At 39.2% G+C, this 21,889-nt stretch overlaps 1 protein-coding gene across 2 annotated transcripts in view; it reads right to left on the reverse strand.

Annotated features, from left to right (window-relative positions):
* LOC127432958 (microtubule-associated tumor suppressor candidate 2-like) overlaps positions 1 to 21,889 on the reverse strand; it is a 99,162-nt gene that overhangs the window by 47,615 nt on the left and 29,658 nt on the right. For both annotated transcript variants that reach the window (XM_051684502.1, XM_051684501.1), the window contains exons 2-3: positions 5,328 to 7,376; positions 4,501 to 4,768 (exon numbers count right to left, since the gene is read on the reverse strand). In XM_051684502.1, the coding sequence (XP_051540462.1) occupies positions 4,501 to 4,768; positions 5,328 to 7,109 (2,050 nt within the window). In that variant the 5' untranslated portion in view covers positions 7,110 to 7,376. The remainder of the gene's footprint in view (positions 1 to 4,500; positions 4,769 to 5,327; positions 7,377 to 21,889) is intronic.

Raw genomic sequence — 21,889 nt, forward strand, 5'->3', positions numbered from 1 at the left:
GTATGTTGCATTATTTTTTTTATTTTTTTTATTTATTTTTGTATTTCTATTGTTTTACAATTTAATACCTAACACACTTCAAATATTTGTGAATGTTTTTATTTTTATTTTTAATTTGGCTTAAAAAGTGTGTTTATGCAAGCCTTATTTAATCTAAATGCCATTTGGTTTGGAATTGAAATTTAGTTATTTAATGCAATGACAGTCAGTTCAAATACTTATAGGGTCCACTTTAAATATTTGAGTTTGGATACTCTATCAAACCAATGCATTTTGACTGGCTCAGTGAAAATGTGTGGTGCTGAAAGGACAGCGCCTGGTGCTGAATGAGAGCTTGCAGTCTTCAATAAAATGGAACGTGATGCAATAGATGGTTCCAGTGTAGACAGCATCATTGATTATGCTTTTGATGCTATGTGACACTCGCATCCAGTGTAGACAGGGTGTAAAAGAACCATTAAGAGAACCATTTTTGAAGAACCATTTTATAGTCTAAAGAAACTTTATTCACAACAAAGAACCTTTAGTGCAATGGAAAGATTCCATGGATTTTAAAGGTTATTTGTGGAACCAAATATGCAGATTAAGAACCTTTATTTTTAAGAGTGTGTATGAGAAGGGTTGGAACTAAATGGTGCAGGACATTGGCCATCTAGGAACATTAAGTAGCTCTGATCTGCATGCTTAAATGCAAATTCTGGCAAGAGGGTAAGAGCCATGCAGCTAAGCAAAAGATGTGAGAGCTGCTTAAAAATACACATAAATATGCACATGCAAAGAGCTACTACAGTCAAATGGTGAATTCAGAGACCTGCTTCCAGGTTCGCTTTGAACTGCCAGACTCCCCCTAGCTTGAGGCCATAATTTAGGGCAGGTGGAGAGAATGATCCCCTCCTGCTCTCTGAGATAAAGCACCTCTGCTCCCCCGTACCATTACACTGTCACTGGAGCAAAGCATAACGCATCCTAAATGACAATCTACACTTTCTCATTTTCTCTCTCGCATTCTCAGACATTTATTAGACTGCACTGTCAGCAGAATGCCAGAGAGACGCAGTCTATACAACTGAACCAAAACACACACATACAGACATACACAATCAAGCAAATGTGCACAACAAAGCACCCCCTCATCCATTCATCACTAATCAAACTTGCCCCGGCTCTTTTGCTACCCCCGACACCACCACCACCAAGCCATCAAGGTCTTTAATGAAATAGGAGGCAGCTTTTCCTCCATGTGAGGGTTGTGATCATTAAAGATAAATGTGTTATTGCTCTCCCTAGCTGAAATTTTTCTCCATCTATCCATTTCTTATTCCCCGTTCTGCCTTTTTCAACTGACAAGTGCAGGGATGTCTAATAAACATTCAGTTCCGGGCTCAGCTATGATTCATAGCTTTGATTTTATAAATATATATATATATATATATATATATATATATATATATATATATATATATATATATATATATATATATATATATATATATATATAATTTTATTTTATTTTTTTATTTTTGGGGGGGGGGGGGGGGGTTAGCCTAATATGTCATAATTCTTTCTCAGTCACCATTTACATTCATGGTTTATTTTTCCATACAATGAAAGTCAGTGGTGACTGAGGCTAACATTCTGCTTAACATCTCTGTTAGTGTTCCATTAGAGAAAGATAGTAATACGGGTTTGAAACAACATAAGGTAAATTACGACATAATTTTAATTTTTAGGTGAACTATCCCTTTAAAGCCAGAGGGGAGTGATTTTCCCAAAGTATTTTGGGAACAAGTAAATGAGGAAAAGAGGAGTGTATTTCTCTATGTGTGTTTGTATACAAATTTTTAATTATGGATTGAAGCTTAAGAATTCATGTTGTTAAAATGCATGAATACATTACTAGAACTCTTTTACCAGGCCTCACTGGTGCAATGAAAAATACTTAACTTCATAAATGAAGAGGGAAATACTAATATATTTTTCCTCTTTTTGATAAAAATGAATGAAGCCAAAAATGCATTGCATTCTGTTTTTACCCTGGGTTGAATATAAAAGCAAGACTCTCCTGCTCTCTATGGATGTGAAGATGATTGCATTTTAGTGATTGCAATCTAATGACTTAACGAAGCGTAATTAGCTATCAGAAGTTCTGTGCTATAAGTACATTGTACTTCACCGCATTAGACAATTTCCTTGAGGATTTTAATCATAGGCAGAATGATAATCCAAACTGCAACCCCCACTCCCCCCAACCAAAGGCCAGAGACCAAATTGTTTTATAATTGTTTGATATATTTCATGATTTATTCTTATTGTGTTTGTTGTGTTGTCATGACTAAGTATACTGTATTTCATATTATTGTTTTCATATGTGCTTTAGAAATTTCACCAAGGATTTTAATGCTGTCTATATTGTACATTGGCCAGATAAAAATGTAATTCCCAGAATCACAATCTTAACATAACATAGTCTCTAAATCCCTTTATAGTTTTTGGCCTTTGGCCATTTTTGTCGATAGAGAAGTACAAAGATAACAGGAAACAACAGGAAGAAGAGAAATTTGAACTTGCTTCGCACATGTGAACCTCACAACTTAACACGTCAGAGCAACAATGCAAGCCAACAACTACAAGTTACCTTTAGCAATTTTGGCTTCTTATTCATGAATTAATAATGCATTATCAAAAATAAAGCCACCCAGAACATGAAACAAACTGTCAATATAATTTACGAACTAGAAATAGTTAGACCCAGAAATGAAAATTCTGTCATAATTTACTCACTCTAAAAAACGTAAGTTCTCATGTGAACATGCCAACCACTGTGAACGAGCTTCTCTCATAGAACTTATAAAACACAAAACTTCAAGTAATTTAAAAATTACTTAAATTGGGGGCCTGGGTAGCTCAGCGAGTTTTGACACTGACTACCAACCCTGGAGTCCCAAGTTCAAATCCAGGGTATGCTGAGTGACTCCAGCCAGGTCTCCTAAGTAACCAAATTGGCCCAGTTGCTAGGGAGGGTAGAGTCACATGGGGTAACCTCCTTGTGGTCATGATTAAGTGGTTCTCACTCTCAATGGGGCATGTGGTAAGTTGTGCATGGATCACAGAGAGTAGCATGAGCCTCCACATGCGGAGTCTCCGCCATTTCATGCACAACAAGCCACATGATAAGATGCGCAGATTGACAGTCTCAGAAGTGGAGGAAACTGAGACTTGTCCTCCACCACCCGGATTGAGGTGAGTAACTGCACCACCATGAAGACCTACTAAGTAGTGGGAATTGGGCATTCCAAATTGGGAGAAAAGGGGATAAAAATAAAAATAAAAAAATACTTACATTTCAGGTTGGACTACTTTTTTGACACTTTTGAGTCCATTTTTAAGCTTTAAAGTGAGTCATTATCAACTGCCATTGTGTTGAAAAAACGACCTGGGATTTTCATTAAAATTGTTCCTTTGGTGTTTTTTCACAAAAAAGAACATACAGGTTTGGAACGACGTGAAGGTGAGTAAATTATGAAAGAATTTTCATTTTTTGGTGAACTTTTCCTTCAAGTGCAATCAAGCAAACAATTCTGCACTTAGAAATTGTAGTCATGCCAGAGATGTGTAATACTAACAGGGCAAAACTTTCCCCTTGACTTTACCACTGAAGGAGTCACTTTACCTGAGTTAATCTCTATACCACAAACCTACAGAGTAAGCAGACTCTATACCTAAAGTCAGCATTCTTACACCAGCAAGCAAAATCACATCTTATTACGTTTGATCTACAGAAAGTCAACGTGACCAGGCATGGTTATGCACAGATATTGGCATGACTTATGTGTTAATTGCTTTGCACTTCAAAGCATTACAAACAGGGCTAAACAGCAAGAAATCAGCATCCATATGCATTAATGAATAGTGCCATAGGTTTGCAATGAGATAACAGTATTTGGAAATAGACAGTTGCCCTCTGGAAAGAACACAGATGATGACGGCGATGCTGATAGTGGATTTAAGATCAAATAATTCATATCTTCACCTTGGCAGGCAAAGTTGTTGGAATTTAAGTGTGCTTGACGAACAATGGGGAATTTTAAGCTCAGACAGAACTCCCTCATGGTACAAGATGAATGTGAATTTTATGTATATTCAACGGGATGCCAGGAGGTAAGGACTTGAGACTGGGAAGAGTTTATTTGTAACAATTACAAATGCACAACTGACATGGATAAGAACACTTGTGTATTTCGTTCTCTTGCTTCCCTGAATTTAAATCTATTTATCTCAAAATACTTCAGAGTCACTTCCTCCCCTATGATGAAGCCTTGGTTTTTCAAAAACTATTTCCAAAACTGCATTGCAATAAGCTTAATCAGAGTTTGCACCAGTGTGGCATGTAAGCTTTCAATTCAATATCAAGTACATTTATCTTGTTTTAGGAATGTTTAGATTTTTTTTTTTAATGGAAAACAAGAGAAAAATACTATTAAGAGCATTTTTTAAACTAACCTTGAGGTTCCTGAGAGGTTTGAATGGTTGGGTTTACAGCCTGCATTGGTTGGCTGAGGGCCAGTGGTGACTTTGGGTGACCTGTTAGGACCATTCTATTCTTGGCTGCTGCAGAAGGAGACCGGTTGACAGCACCGATGCCAAGCTGTGGTCTAAGGCCCCTTGGTGACCGAAAAAGAGACCCTGTGTCCTGTGCTCCCATAGGGTGTCCTGAAGGGTCATCAGTTCCAGACACTGGAGATCCAAAAGCGACTGGAGATCTGCCTGCCTAAATTGACAAATAACATTACCAAAACATTAGGCTGCATTCAATAAGCTCCTAAAGTAGTGGTAAATGCTCTTTCACTGAAGAAATAAAGTGTTATATTTTAAAAGCTTAACATTCAGATACCTTAAATTCTGTAATCATTTACTAACCCTCATGTTATTACAAACCTGAATGACTTACCTCTGTCCATGAAACACAAAAGGAGATTTTAGAAAGAATGAAAGCCTCAGTAACCACACTTTTATTGTGAGTCAGAATTGTAATTTTTGTGTGTTCTATCCTTTAAAGAATGAAATACACTAGAATTTTCATGTATGTAGGGAGTTGTGGCCTTGTACATAAATGTTGAACTACGTTCGACTAACTCGCAACGTTACTTTCATCAGCTGAAAAATGGTGAATGTTTCTGTGTAGTGAAAAATCATTAGTGTTCCATTTGAGATGATACTACACTTTGAAAATACATACAGGTACACTACATGGCTGAGTGCATAGTGTATAAGTGCACAGTGCAGAGTGCGTCATTTGGAACACAGCTTATGTCTACATTGTTCCTTACCACTGCAGAAGGGGGCTTGTTGGGAGACCCATAGAAGCTGTCCACCCTGCCTGTAATTTTGTGGGGCATGGTGCTGCTGGGTGGCTTAATCCCAGAAACCATAAGTCCAGGGGAAAAGAACCTTACTTTCTGCATCTCTTGACGATATTTATCACATAGCAAATCTGAGGCACTCAGCACAGGGGCTTCCCCTTGATCTCCTGTTGCTGGTTTGGCTTGAGTGTTGCTGTAGTCTGAGAGTCTCGAAGTTGAGGACGACACCTCATTTGATCCATCAAGGGACTGGGGTTTCACCTGTGGGGTTTTCCGAATGTACGTGATGATTTTGGGGCGGACGCTTTTGGGCTTTGGTGGGCACTTGGGTGGAGAGGACCTCTCTGTTGGAACCTGCTCAGGAGGATGTTTATGTATGCTTGTGTTGATAGTAGTCTTGACTGGAGCTCTTAAGCCTGAGCTGTACCCCTGTGATGCACCATAAACCAAGTGAGGTGCTCGAGAAGGTAAAGTCTTGATGGGCGAAGACTGAGGCTGTCTTTGGGGTGACCTCGTGGTCTTGGGGGATGGAGGTGTCGATGGTCTGGTTGGACTGCTGTAAGTCCGCCGACTGAAGTGAGTCTTCCTCTCTAGGCTGGAGTAACTTGCAGCACGATCTGCTGAGCTTTGCCTCATCAAGCGTTGGGCCTCTTGGGAGAAGGTCTGGTTGAGAGACCTGTGATTACTGTTGACTTCTGCAGTCTTAAGAACTTGTTGATGTAAGGAGTGGGATGGTTGTTGTTCTGCTTGGGTGTCTGTACTGGGATATCCTGAGGTTAGCCTTTTTTCTGTTTCAGTTGAATGAGGGTGCACTAGCTGCCTACAGGAAGGTAGCACCCTCATCATGCCTTTCGTCAAATCGGTTGACATCCTTTTCCCCTGGTTTTTTTCTGTTTCCATGGCGTGTTTTTGCACTTTAACTCCTCCATTTGAAGAATACCCCACACTTTTAGTGATTAGCTTACTTCTGTCATATTGTGGTTCCTGAGGCAGTGTAATAGAGTTGTGGTTTTGGTCGAGGTCCCTGCTGGGAAGCTCCCTGTTTCTCTCTGAGTGGATGTAGGACTCGGTAGAGGCTTGTTGCTGGTTCCTGCCTTTGCCTGAGGTAGACTTGGTGGACTGAGAAGAGAGAGACTGTGTGCAGCCTGCACTGTCCAGAGCGCTGGCTAAACTTCCACTGAGGCTGGTTACTGCAGAAAGAGAAGACGAAAAGAAGACATTGCTTTCAGAACCACTCCGGGCCTCTCTCAGGGTCCTATTTCCTCCAGAGCGGGAGCTAGAGGTCCTGAGGTCAAGGGGCTGAGAGTTCTCATTTGCATCTCCATCCACACTGTGGTTCTCATTATGGTCTTTCCAAGTGGATCCTGCAGTGGAGTTTATGGTTGCAGATCCCGGTTTACCGTCAGAGATGTTCTTCGCTCCCTTCCTGTTCCTCTGACTCCGATTATCTCCATGTTCTTCATCCACAATAAACGTTTCTAGTTCTTGACACTCCAACAGTTCAAACTCTTCCAGCTCAGGGTCACCACTCCGGGCATGCGTTCCCCAGATAATGATCCTCTCCCGGGTTTCAGAGTGTGAAACAAGAGTGGGTAATAGGCTGCTATGCTCTCGGTCATCTGAATGAATTTCCTCTTGGGAGATTTGGTTAGCATTGGCATCTCCCTCAGTTTCTAGCAAAGGCCGCTTGTTCTGTATTTCTCCTTGTTGGTTGCTCTCACCAGTTCGTATCTTTCCTTGCATATTCATGTTGTGTCAGTCTGAGCCTCTCTATCAAAAGCTCCACAGTAATCCCGGATCCATCAAAGGTCTTGTTCCTCACTTGTCTGCACTAGGCCTTCAACGTTTTCAGTTCAGATGGTGTTTATACTCATAACCTCATCTCACATTGTTTCCATTGTATGAGATTTTTTTTTTTTTTTTTTTTTTTTGATTCTCAACAGGGTAGTGCACTTGATGACATCATATCAGCTTTGATGATCTTGAATTGCCTTGTTTATTCACCTGGTGCCAAACCTGCACAGAAGGTAAGACATGAAATTGTGTCAGCAGTGGTGTTTCAGCACAATGTAATCCCAGATGGATTGCTTAATTTCCATCACAACATTTACTTACATGAGGATTTAAAACCTCATCATTTGGAGAAAAAATGCACAGTCTGTTTTCATAGCTAGTTTTGATGAAGTTTGCACATATAAAGCATTGCATCATTCTTGTTTTATCAAGAAAGAAACAATATTGAAACAGCTTTATAATTCTGTTGTATGACTGTTTTTTGTATCGTTGAAGTTTTCAATGAATGTAAAGCAACTTAAGGGCATGCATCACACTCTGTAACCTCTGCAACTGTACACACTCAGAGTACAAACATGTGCATTTACTATACTGTATACTGTGTACATTATATAGATAGATAGATAGATAGATAGACAGTGAATTATAGAAGTTTCGATATAGGTGATTCTTCTATTCTATATATATACAGTATATATTGTTTGAGATTATTGTTAGTCATTTTCACTAAAACAGAAGTATGGTTTCTCAAACAAAATATTGAATAGGGAATCTAGGGCAACTGACCAAAAATAGCTTTTGTAATTCAGAGTAAGTGTCTGGCTCACTCTTTTAATGGCAGATGGCATTACCTCCACCTTTCCACTAATTAAATTTTCAAATCTCCAATGGTGAGAATTATGTATGACCAAATGAGGGAATGAATAAGTGAAGACTGATGTGCTGGTTTGCTGAGCTGCTAAAAATATAAAATTTCCCAATGTGTTGGAATCACCCTGTGAAGGTAGGTGGGTAAAGGAAAATCAGAGAGGGAGTCAATGGAGAATAAGGGCGAGCCCAGACAATCCATATCACAGCCTGCTAATTGGGTAACAATCCGAGAAAAAGCATATTGACGAGGTAGCACCAGACTGTCACATAGTTCCACCCACAATACTGCAGACTGATGAATTAGTACAATCACCCACCCACACACTCGCTGACAAAGTAAGACTGCTATCAAGGTACACTGCACAGACTGAATCCCATGATTGCACTACTACCTATAAATATAAGCATTACTGGCACAACATCATCAGAGAGATAATCTGAAATCCCAGGACACACAATTAAGCTTTATGAGTAAGACGTGTAAGTGCTGTGATGGGCTTGCCTTGCAGTTTGAATAACTGTCTTAGCTATAATAATACCTTGTCTTTAGTTTCTCTGCAAAGTTCAGTGTAATATTTACATTCTTAAAGATTTTATCTTTCCTCTTTTAATCCTCTTTTAATTGAGCAGAATGGATATTCGTCCAATGTTTGTTAGCTTTCTTCCTCACATTTAAAGCTGCTCATTTATTTAAATCTGTTCAAAAGTTTTACAGAAAACATTCTATGATAAGTGTGTATAAAATATTCTTTCTATATTAAATCCTTTGCTGTGTGTTTGTCTTTCAAAAAACAGGATTTATTCACTGGTATGTTCAACCCCAAAAATGTTATGTACATAATAATGAATTGTTTTTGTATTTGTTAGCATATTTATATGTTAATTAAAGTATACGAAAAAGTTATTTCAAAATGCAATTCTTCATTGGTTTAACAATATATAACAATATATTGATAGAATGTACTGTACCCACACATTGTCCTGTTATTTGTGTAATCAGTACTTACAAATACCAAAAAGGACCATGGGACTGTGGTAATAGCATGGTTTTGTGGACATGTGCCATGGTAGATAGTTGTGCTAAATAATGTACCAAGGTCAGTGAATATGGTAATCATTCAGTACAGCTGTATTTATCAAAGTACAATTGCATTACCATCAGATATGGTCACTCCATGGTACAGCCAAAGTACTTTTTTTGTAAGGGAGTACACAACACTGTAATGCGTATGCACTCTATTAAAAACTAGGACAATCACCAAACCAATAACATTCAGTGTTTTTTTTTTTTTTTTCAAACAAGAGCCCAGAGGCTGTTAAACCTCATGTAGCTGTAACTACAGCAGATGGAGTGAATGCCTCAGGTTGTCTTCCACTGACTTACTGACTCCAAAGCAGGGTCAGATCAGGAGGGAGATGAAAGACAGGAAGGAGAACTCTACCCTGAGACCATGTTCCAGTTAAACGCACTCTGCCTCAGAGCATCGAACAAACTCCTGGGCACTTGTCTTCCTCCGGCTCTTACAAAGCATTGAAAGGTTCATGCTAAGAAATCCTGCAATTGTTCTTATTATGTGAGGTGTAAGACATTCCTGGAACATGGACATGTTCCTTGATTAGGATCCTTTGCTGGCTCTGGAACAACATTTTTAGCAACCAATCATAGCCCTAGCCTTAACCCTAACCCTGACCCTAAACCTACCCCTAAAATCAAAGGGGAACCAATGGTAGATAGGTATGTAGTTCTAGGATCCTGCTGAAAACCCCCCATCTTAAACCAGCCTAAGCTGGTTTGCTGGTCTTAGCTGGTTTCAATAGGTCTAGCTGGTCTCCCATCCTGACTAGCTGGTCTTCAGCTGGTTTCCCAGCCTGGCCAAATTGATCTGCAGTTTGTCTAGGTTGTCGGCCAGCTAGTCTTCTAGCCTGACCATCTGACCAGTGCTCACATCCCCTCTAAAAACAACAGACCAGCCTAACCAGGCTGCTAAAACCAGAATATCTGCTTAGGTTGGTTTAAGGTTTTTTTTTTGTTTTTTTTTCTCAGCACGGTGCCCATAAAAGATACTGATTCAGATCCAGGAATGTCCTGCTTGAAGTAATCATGTTTCTATGCAAAAAGATCAGGTCCAATATCAACTGCAATATCATTGAATTCTAAAGCATGGGATATAACCATCTTTGCTGTAATTAATAAAAATAACAGCAAATGGCTTGTCTTTTGTATGTTGCGAGGGATATATCAAATCCATTATTCATTCAGCTGTAAAGGAGGAATGTGTTTGATAGAGGCTGGTTAATAAAATCAGTAACGTAACTCCACCTCCTGGTATTCCCAGCTCTGTCTGTCTGTACTGTCAGATCCGATTAGAGTGTTGTTTAATCTGCTAATTGGATAGCACAACACGTTTGATCATTGCGTTTGTGCAGGGGTGTGAATTTGTGTTGAGCAAATAAATCAAGCCAATGCTCGATCTCAGTCTGTGAGTGCAAAGGGCAAGAGAAACAAGCTATTAAATATATTCAAATTTATTATATTTTCTCCAGTCCTGCATGCTCATTAAAAATCTACATAAATACTCTCCATTTTCCAAATTCTGAACCTACAGTATGAGACAAATACCATTTATTAGACAGACCAGTGTTCTGGTCCCATGGAGCCCAGGAAGTAATCGCATTCACATAAACAATGGTGAGCATGATTCAGAGGTTGCATTTTCTCTTTAAGATTACATTTTTACTCCACTGGCTGTTAGGTTTAGGATTGGGGTTTGGGTTAGGGGCTAGGCTTAATAAAAACTGCATTCATTTAGACTGTATTAAAAACTACTGGCTTTTGCTGCCCCTCGTTAAAGAGTAAACTGATGCTCATACATGCCCATACATTCAACAACATTTCCAGCTCCGGCCACTGGGGTGCAGTCATTCAAATTTCAGTAAGAACAGATGGATTTCAGCAACAGAACTTTTGACCTACTGTTTTCGAATTTACAGTGCTGTCAGTTTGGTTTTTTTGGACATAGTAACATTGGACACTATCATTATGGTATTACCATGGATACTTTTAAATACCTTGGAATACCATGTAAATACCAAGTTAATATAGTATACTGTATCCATAGAGTTTAACTATAGATTAACCATGGTCACTATGTTTTCACTCCAAATACCATGGTTAAACTATGGTATTTGTAATAAAATGCCTCGGTTACATACGTAACTTCGGTTCCCTGAGACAAGGGGAATGAAACATTACGTCACTAAGCTGACGCAATGGGGAGTGTCCTTCTATACGACCTAGTTGAAACCTTTCTACAATAACAGCAATTCTAAAATTGGCTATGGTGCTTAAGCCCTGCCCTTTTAGGCACGAAGCAGTCTGGTATAAAAGCAGGCATGCAAACACCATTCCTCAGAATTTTCTGACTGAGGGACAAGAGTGCATCGCTCACACCTCAAATAACTCTGAGCCTGTAGTGCGGCCAGCTTACGCAATGTCTTGTTCCCCTCATCTCAGGGAACCGAGGTGCACTTGACATTGCAACACTAAGCTGACGCTATGGGAAACAGAGTCTCATCATGCCGCACCACATGACATAACCTTCCAGTGAGGAAACATGACGCTGCAGTCCTGCAGGACGGTGATCGAAATGAGTATGCCACAAGTGAATAACCCTCTTTGTGGGCCAGGAGGGGAACACTCAGAATGGATATATGAACTATAGTCATATAGTATGAATTAACCCCTTCAGGAACCCAGTCGGGAAGGAAGTTTATTTGTAATGAAAGTGCCTGTGACTTTTGGGAAATACAACGGTCTGAATGCAGGTGGTTGTGTAAAATGAAAGGGAGCCCATATGTAAAAAGAGTGGCATATGTATATGTTTGGTCAATGAAATAGCAAGCGCTCTAGACAGAGATGACTTGCTATGAGACAGACGTTACGTCTAGGTTGTAAAACCTTACAAATGTGTTTTGAGAAGACCATCCTGCTGCAAAACATATGTCTTGTAAGGACACACCATTCGTCCATGGCCATGAAGAGGCCACGTCTCTAGTTAAGTTTGCTTTAACACCAACTGGACAATTCTGCGACTCGTAAGCCAGGGTGATTGCATCAACGATCCAGTGAGAAAGTATTTGCTTGGAGACGGACATTCCTTTTGTGTGTCCTCCATTGCACATAAAGAGCTGGTCAGACAGTCTGAATTGGCAGGTGCGCTCAATGTATGTGTGTAGCGCTCGCAAAGGGCATAACAAATGCAAGGACTGTTCCTCATCTGATTTAAATGGAGGAGAGAAAAAGGCTTGAAGGTGAACCACCTGCGCTCTGAAGGGTGTGGTTAGAACCTTAGGCACATAGCCTTTTCTGGGTTTGACAGTGGTTTTTGAAAAACCCGGACCAAACTCCAGACATGAATTGTCAACTGACAGTGCTTGCAAATCACTGACCCATTTTACTAAGGTCAAATCTAGCAGTAATGCTGTCTTAAAAGAAAGCACACACAATTCAACATAGTCCAGAGGCTCGAAGGGAGGCTCCACAAGCACTTTTAGGACCAAATTAGGTCCCAAGTTGGGACTGTAGCCGGGCGAGGGGGATTTAGGTGCCCTGCCCCATTAAGGAATTATGATTAAATCATGTTTGCCTATAGAGGTGCTGGCTTCAGGTGCGTGATACGCAGATATAGTTGCCACATAAACTTTGAGCATTGACGGAGTGAGCCCTGCATCCAAACTCTTAAAGAAATGTACGCATTTCAGGTATGGGGCAGTTCACTGTGTCTTTGCCATGTGAAAAGCACCAATTAGTGAACACATTCCATTTCAATGCATAAAGGCATCTCGTGGACGGTGCTCCAGCCTGTAAAATGGTGTTCATTACCGACTGAGCCATTTCTGGCTCATCCACTGTGTTCCATTCAAAGGCCACATGTGGGGATGCCAAATCGTGCCTTGTGTTTGAGAGAGAAGGTCTCTCTTCAGCGGTATTTCCCATTGATGCCCGTCCAGTATTTCTACCATCTCCAGAAACCAGGAATGATTGGGCCATTTCGGCACAATTAACAGGACTGTTTTCATGTCCACTCGGACTTTGCTGATGACAGAATGAAGGAGGCACACCGAGGGAAATGCATACTTGTGTTTCACTAGCCAGACGTGGGCCAGTGCGTCCTGATGACTTATATACGCCACTACTGTTGTGTTGTCCAAACGAATCAGGGCTCATTATGATTTTTATTACCATTTTTTTCATTTTATTCATGTTATAAATATGGTTTCACAACAAATATCAAGGTTAAAATATGGTTACTGTAGTAAATTCATGGTAAATTTATTAAGAGGGAACGCAAAACAATTTCAGGAAAAAAATCCCGCTCTGTCCCCTAAGAGGCTCAGTAGATCTGCATTGTCAAAATGGGTTTTGTATTGTATAGCTTGTGAATGACACTTTTTTCCCCCCAAGTTTCCCAAGTATGCCAGCTGACCAGTAGCTTTTCTGCATGATAAAAATGTTTGTGCAATGCTGGGTGTTGATTGTTTTGGTGCAGATTTTTGGTGCCGAAGGGTCGTGTTGAAATGCTAATTCATCAGTTCATAATTCATAATTCAAGGCAGCAGTAATTAACATTTCCGATCTAAGTAATTAAGAAAAAACATCACAGCAGTAAAATCTGTTGTATTTAAGTGTGAACATGTTGTGTTCTTGTTGCTTTGTATTTCTGCTGTGGCTGAAATGACAGCTGTGTGATGGAGGTTTTTTAAACAGGCAGGTCAAGAGTCATGTTCTGGGCCAACGGGTGTATCTCCAGCCCCCTTTGGAGCTAATTAACCTTGGCCTAAAGAAAGCACACAAGACTAGGCATGAGTCTGCTTTCCACTTCAGTCCTGTCAACACATTCATTTAACATCATCCATAGTGGGGTCCAAATATCTGACTAATAGAGAACTCTGAAAATGCTTCTATTTTCCATTCTCTTTTGATTTAATAACATTTTTCATTGTATAAAATTAGAATTAATTTTCATTCATTCAATTTATTTATTTATTTTTATGAAGGAAACAATGAACCATGAGTAAAATCAGGCTCAGCCCTGTGCTTGATTTGATGTGCTCTTTAAGCAGAAAAATCTGCACTAAACAGCACCACGAGGGTTCCTGAGAGAAGCCAGCAAGGCAGGAGCAGATGCTTAAGTCAGGGTGAGTGTGCCAGCCAATCTTGAAAAGAGGTTTTACCAAGTGTAAAACTGGGGCATGTTAGATTGTGACAGGATGTGGCTCTCCAATGTAATGTTTAACTCCAAATAATAACAGAAAATGAATACTGAGCTCCCTCAAATTACTCAATTATGACAATGAGCTCAAGGAGATAGGCTTAATTAAATTGAAAACATCACTGCTTAGGTAATTATTGATGGTTCGTGGTTATCATCGCCATATTTCTGCTGTCGCTTGGCCAGGGCGATCAAGGGATGGGCCTGAGGAGGGGAACCAACGGCGGCTCAGCAAACAGGCTTAATTCAGCGAGACAAATGGACCTTGAAAGCCCTTTTCCTCCTGTCATGGACTGAGGATGAGTGTGTCAATCAAGGTGCAGAGCAAAACTCAAAAGCCATGGAGACACAGAAAGAAGGATGTGACAAAAAGGGCCTCAACAATGAAGAAGGGAAGTATGGCTGTCCAGAATAATGTGAGGTGGTGAACAAGTGTCTAAAACATCCAGAAAACAATGATGGCTGCCTGCTTCACAGTGAATACTGATTTAGCACAACAACACAGTCAGAGGCTTGAATGAATAGAACTTTTGTATTTATGATCCCCAATGTCTTTGATGCTCCCAAGGTTTCTTACTCATCTATTTAAAAATCATTTTCCTTGCCACTATTGACTTTGCTTGCTCATGTTATATGTGAAAGTAACTAGTTACTCACTACTTGAGTATTCTTTTTATTGGATATTTTCTTACTCTTACTCAAGTAATTTTTAACATTATTACTTTTACTTCTACTTGAGTAATTTTTTTTAAAGCAATTGCACTTTTACTTGAGTAAAGATTTTGGCTACTCTACCCACCTCTGCCAAGGAGCAAGAAGTTCTTTTCTGTGGTAGGGCTTAACTTGAACCCCAGAGACTCCACGTATGGAAAATGTATGTCCTTGATGTTGAGGCAACTAGAGACAATAAATAAACTTCCACTGAAAGGGATGTAAGATGCTTCTTTATAGCAGTTGAGCATGCTCTTGTTTGTCTGTCGAGTTTAACTCACTTCTCCGCTGGGATGATATCTGACAGCGCCTCAAAAACACTGTGACAAGTAAATGAGATTGTAGTCATGTTTTGACTGCAAACAGGAGTTCATTCCAGATACAGATTACAGAATGACTAGAAATTTGCCCCATTTCTTGCGGCAACCACCAGACCCGACCTCATTATGGCAGATATCGATTTACTTGTCTTACAATAATGATTCCATTTGAGGAACATGTACTCTCAGAGACTGGGTTATTATTTAGGTGAATGTAGTTGATGACAGGGTAATGACAAACTGGACAACATCTTTTTGTTTGGCAGACCGACTATAACACTTTAAAAGACTAAAACACACAGTGTTATAAACCAAATGAGCAACTGAATATACAAACAGTTCTGAAAGCACTATCAGAGACCATTTAGCAGGGACGGAGCATGTAATTTAAAATTAATGTGAGAAATCGGAATGTTTAATGGCCAATGGATGTAGAAAAGGAAGTCCCGCCGGCCTTAGAGGTAAAAGAGCCAGTTACCTTTTAGATACAGACATCACCTGCCAATCAACTTGAGAACGCATATGCACGTTAGTGGGACAAGCCGGGAAAATTTTGTTTTTTAGCGTGCTTCTTTAGCTCTGTCACCCACTCAGATCACCCTAGAACCACCAAGCAATGCCTTAGCAACCACAAATAACACCCTAGAATCAACTAGCAACTACCCAGAACACCCTAGAACCACCTACTAATGCCCTAGCAACCACCTAGAATACCACAGAACCACCAAGCAATTCCAAAGCAACCACCTAGATCACCCTAGAATCACCTAGCACTGCCCTAGCAATCACCTAGAACACCCTAGAACCACATGGCAATGCCCTAACAACCATCCAGAACACAATAAAAACAAGCAATGTCCTAGCATCAACCCAGATCACACAAGAGTCACCAAGCAATGCCTTAGCAACCACCAAGAACACCACAGAACCACCAAGCAATGCACTAGCAACCATCTAGATCACCCTTGAATCACTAAGCAATGCCCTAGCAACCACACAGAATACTCTAGAATCACCAAGCAATGTCCTAGCAACCACCAAGAACACACTAGAACCACCAAGCAATGCCCTAGCAACCACCCAGAATACCATAGAACCACCTAGCAGTGCCCTGGCAACCACCTAGATCACCCTTTGAATCAACTAGCAATGCCCTAGCAACCACAGATCAACCTAGAATCACCAAGCAATGCCCTAGCAATCACACCACTAAATGTCATGTTTTGTATCATGTTTTATTATGTGTTATAATGCATTAGCCTATATTCTTTAAAGGTGTAACCATAAATATGGAGATCTGGTTACAATTATTTCTGAAAAACTCTAATGCACAACAAAGTGTTTTATAATACCTTTACCTAAAGCAAAGTGCTACTTAACAGGTTTATATCATTAATTCCAGTTAAATGATTGCTTAAATCCTATTTACACATTTTACCCTAACTCTTATCAAAACTAAGAGTGGTGATGATGTTTCATGCATTCTATCTGGTTTTTTTTTTTTTTTCATCAAAGCATGAGAGATAATTGGAGGTCTTGTAAGCATGGTAAATATTTGCATTCTGCTTGCTGACTAAAAGGATGCATTTGAATCGTATTGATTGCCAAGAGTGCCATCTGGTATACAGCAGCAGCAGTGTCTTTTTTTTTAATATGCCTGGAATGTTAAGGCTACAAAGCAAGAGATATGGAGACAGACAGACAGAAAGAAAGAAAGAAAGAAAGAAAGAAAGAAAGAAAGAAAGAAAGAAAGAAAGAAAGAAAAAGAGGGAAATGTATGGAGAGAGACAGAGATGGAATGAGACAGAGAGAGGGAGACAGAGAGAGAGAGGTATAGAGGGACAACATGACAGCTATCTAAAGCAAGTGGGGATGAGGGGGAAAGGTGTATTGGAGGGAGGGGTATGGTGTAAATGAGAGAAAATGTTCAATAATATAGAGAGAGAGAGAGAGAATGAGAGAGGGAGTGTTAAATAGAGAGAGGATAAAAGATGTCAGATCTCCCGAACATGAAGCCCTAAGTCTGTTCAGCTCCATTCAGAAAAACTCAGAAGAGCTTCCGTTATACTGCAGACCTTAAACAGCACAGATTGAGAGAAAAACTGAGTTAGAAAGATGAAAAATAAGAGGCAAAAAAAAAAAAAAAATAATAATAATAATAATCATACTGAAACGGATTTGGGTTTTCATAAACCTATTAATCTGTTAAAGTGAAGGTTGCATACAGTAGGTTGTGTATTTTTATTATGCAAGTGTGAATCCCATGGGCTCCAGTCTCCTCAAGGAGAGGTTGTTGTTTATTTGGAGGAAAGTTATGATGCTAAGACAGTGAAAGTTACTAGAAAGACTGATAGCTATGAAAATGCACCCTAAAAATTACACATTAAAAAGAGTACAATGTTGTTAAAAAACAGATGCCTCTTGTTCAGAGGAAACAGAGTTTCTTGAGCTAAGTATTATCTTTTGGAACATGGTGTATGTTGAGAATAATATCAAATAATGAGAATACATAGTTACACAGTCATTATGAAAATAATTCTAGAGAAACTATAGGTCTAGTCCCGTTGCCATGACAACCCCATCTTGCAGACTCTCATTGCTGGAAAACTCTTTCCTCTGTGTATGTGTAGGTGTGTGTAAAGCTGAGACAGGGCGATTGGAGGGGGTGGCCTATTGCCCATGTGCCATAATGACCTGTCCTAATCACTGTTCATTGTTTACTTTTTCCAATGTATTTTTATTTTTCTTCTGTAAGACAAAAAATACAACACCTATAAATAAGCCAAAAGGTGACATTCCATTGTTTTTTCTCCTAGTGTTAAAAATGTTATTGTGACATGCAAGCTGAATTCTGGCCAATCAGAGATCATATACAATCTGTTCCTTGGACACGGTAACTGGGAATGAGGCAATTACTGCCAGTTAAGGCACCTTGGCATGTACGTGCATACAAACACACACACACACGCACGCATACACGCGTACACACATACACACACACTCAGTAGCATGTCCTCTGCCATACTTTGTCTACTGAAAATATCTTGCAGCATATGTGTGATTCAAATCTATTCCCACTCCATCACATCCCATTCTGTTTTTGTTTTTTTTGTTTTTTTTTTTCTGTTTGTGAGGAATGGTTATTCAGTCCTGAAAGAGTCACTTGGACAGGTACGGCAGGGCTTAACCTTAATCTTCACTGCTGATGGAACATACTGAATATCCTGCAGAGAAATGATCACATTAAGTTAGAATATGGGCATCCTGGCTGCTCTATTCAGTTTTCTGTCTCTATGACAGCTGCAGACTTTGTAAACAGCAAATAAAAATGTGTCTGCGGACCGCAGACATTGACGCTTTTCACCTGTCAATAATTTTGCTCTTCTCTTAGTGTCCTATTTGAAGCGGATCATTGAGGCTATGGTTCATAATGTTTGTCAGTTGAGGGCGCTATTGTGCCACTGCTAAATTTGACAGCCACAGGAACAAACAATGCTGCTCTTTTGCTCGGTTTTGGTCTCAAAATTATCTTTGGACGGTGGGGTTTTGGAATGAGGGGGCGTGGCGAATTCAACGGCTCAGTCACGTGAAAGCTTCAAAGCGCTAAAATAGCTTACAGCACCTTTAAAGGGATCGTTCACCCAAAAATGAAAATTCTCTCATCATTTACTCACTCTCATGCCATCCCAGATGTGTATGACTTTCTTTCATCTGTGGAACACAAACAATAATTTTTAGAAGATTATCTCAGCTTTGTTGGTCCAGTCAATGTAAGTAAATGGTGACCAAAATTTTGAAGCTCCAAAATGGACATAAAGACAGCATAAAAGTAATCCATTCGACTCCAGTGGTTTAATCCATGTCTTCTGAAGCTATATAATAGGTGTGGGTGAGAAACATCAACATTTAAATCCTTTTTAACTATACTGTAAATTGTCCTCCCTGCCCAGTAGCACGAACAATGCAAATCACCAAAATCAAAGAAGAAGAATGTGAAAGTGGAGATTTATAGTAAAAAACAAAAGGAATAAAATATTGATTTGTTTCTCACCAGCACTTATCATTTGACTTCTGAAGATATACATTTTAACACTGAAGTTGTATAGATTACTTTTCTGCTGCCTTTATGTGCTTTTTGGAGCTTCTAAGTTCTGGCCACCATTCACTTGCACTGAATGGACCTACAGAGCTGAAATATTCTTCTAAAAATCTTTGTTTGTGTTCAGCAGAACAAAGAAAATCATACACATCTGGGATGGCATGAGGGTGAGTAAATGACGTGACATTTTTTGTTTTTAGTTTAGTTTTGTTTTTTTTTTGGGGGGGGGGGTTAACTATTCCTTTAAGCAATATCAAATGAGTAAGTGTACTGTTGTACTGAATATCATCACGGCTGTGTACTCTTGTAACGTATGTCCAATCAAATTAGGGAACGAAACTGTTGTATGGAAAAGTAAATATGTGGTGACAAATGATCATGTAACATTAATTGTACTGTGTATCTTTTTAAAGTTCAAATAAAAATATTTGGGCAACTAGTATCCAATCATTGTTCGAATGTATTTTCCCTATAAATACGTATACGAACAAACTGTTTTTTATTTTTTATATTATTTAAATTTTTCTTAATATAGTTAGATCTGATTTATCCAGACCCATTTATATATTTTTGTCATAACTGGTCAATATAACAGTGTGAAACCTTTCAGTAAATGTGAGATATATGGCAGATCATCTTCTACAACAATACAGTATATATTTTGGGTATTATATCCATCTTATAAGACTCCTGTTAACTTTTCATATGGGTTATGTTTTCTTAACTATATTTAAAGAATATATCATAATAAATATCAAACTGTCCTGTCCTTGACAAGAGGAGGCTAAAGGCTTTAGCTTATCTCACCCAGTTTCCTACAGAAACTGATTCTGTGTCTTTGTGCTCTTATCAGTGTTTGGCATTGGTAAATGACTGTCTCCAGAGCAAAATGGTGAATAATACAGCAGCCCAGCAGACCGCAGAGGAATATTCAGAGACAAAGATGAAGTATGTAGGACCAAGGAGACAGACATGGTGGCAAGGAGTGTTCAAGCTGTCTCAGGCAAACGTGATGACGGTTGGCAGATGACAATGACAACTAACCCACAACAAACAGTCATAAACGGCTCCACTGAGCAAAGATGTTAAGTCTATTAAAGGGATAGTTCACCCATAAATGAAAATTAATTCCAATACCAATGTATTAAAAAGAGGGACATGGACAATCTTTCGAAATTTTCTGAAGTCAAATAGGTTTGGAATGACATTAGGATGAGTAAGTGATTACAGAATTTTAATTTGTGAACTATTCCTATGAGCTTTCTTTTGTTATTCTTTTTAGGGGTGGGTCAATATGGTTGACTAGTCATCTATTGTCTGACTTGATTAGTGACTAGTTTTAGATTTTTCTTTTCTATTTTTTCCAAGTTTTTAAAATGTTTAATGGTGCTGCTTTAATTAATGTGCTCACAGCATGCTGCGTGCTTGGTGAGTAAACAATGACAGACTTTTTTTTTTTTTTTTGGCTGATGTTATTGCCTGTTTGTTTCAAACATTTTTTAAATGCATCCAAAGTACGCATTCTATCAGGATCAGGTGAACCTAAAACCATCCTAATTAGGGCTTCTTAGACTGATTAGTTGACTAGTCATTAAGGCAACCCCCGTCTAGTCGATTTTTAAAAATGTGCAGTTTTACATATGGGGGTTGGGGGGTGGTGTGGTTATAGAAAGCCACTTAGCAGTAAGTCAGGTCTGTTCATCACACAGCCCTCACAAAAAGATGATAAATGCAGTTTGGGGCAGGAGATTGAATTAGGAGTGAGAGAGGAAAGAATCGAGATCTCTCAATGCCCTCCAATCAAATTACTTTGCCCCTAAAAAAGCATTTGTCTATGGGAAGAGTGTGTGGGATGGGGAGGCTTATTCTCGCTTGGGTGGAGAGCTGCTGGGACAACAACGGCAAATCACTTCCAAATCCTGACCTGCAGTATCAAGCCCTGCTGAGCCTACTCACAACGCAACATTCTCCAAATTACATACCAAACACCTCACAGCTCATTAGTCACACACAATAGTGTAACATTAGCAAACAGATCAACCTTGTAACAACTAAAATGGCATTTCCAAACATTCAGACTTATTAAAGGGATACTTCACTCATTATACAAATTCTGACATCTTTTGTGTTCTATGGAAGACAAAAAGTAATACAGGTTTGGAACAACATGGGGTTAAATAATAGTTTTGGGTGAATTATCCTTTTAATGGCACACAGACATTACGTTGTCAGCTACTTTATCAAATATTGGTGTGCAATTTATTTTCCCAATGAAAACAACATAAAACAATAAAACAAATTCTTTCAAAGCATCTAAAATCACGTTTATGTTAAATTGGGTTACAACTGTAGGGAATCAGAGACTTTGTGACAGGGTATATTTACAATTGCCAGCATTCATCACCAATTATATGTAGGGAATTTGCATAATGGTAGGCTTATGGGTTTAAGCTTATGCCTGTG

This window comes from Myxocyprinus asiaticus, chromosome 42 (genome assembly GCF_019703515.2).
Source record: "Myxocyprinus asiaticus isolate MX2 ecotype Aquarium Trade chromosome 42, UBuf_Myxa_2, whole genome shotgun sequence".
In the NCBI taxonomy this organism is placed as follows: domain Eukaryota; kingdom Metazoa; phylum Chordata; class Actinopteri; order Cypriniformes; family Catostomidae; genus Myxocyprinus; species Myxocyprinus asiaticus.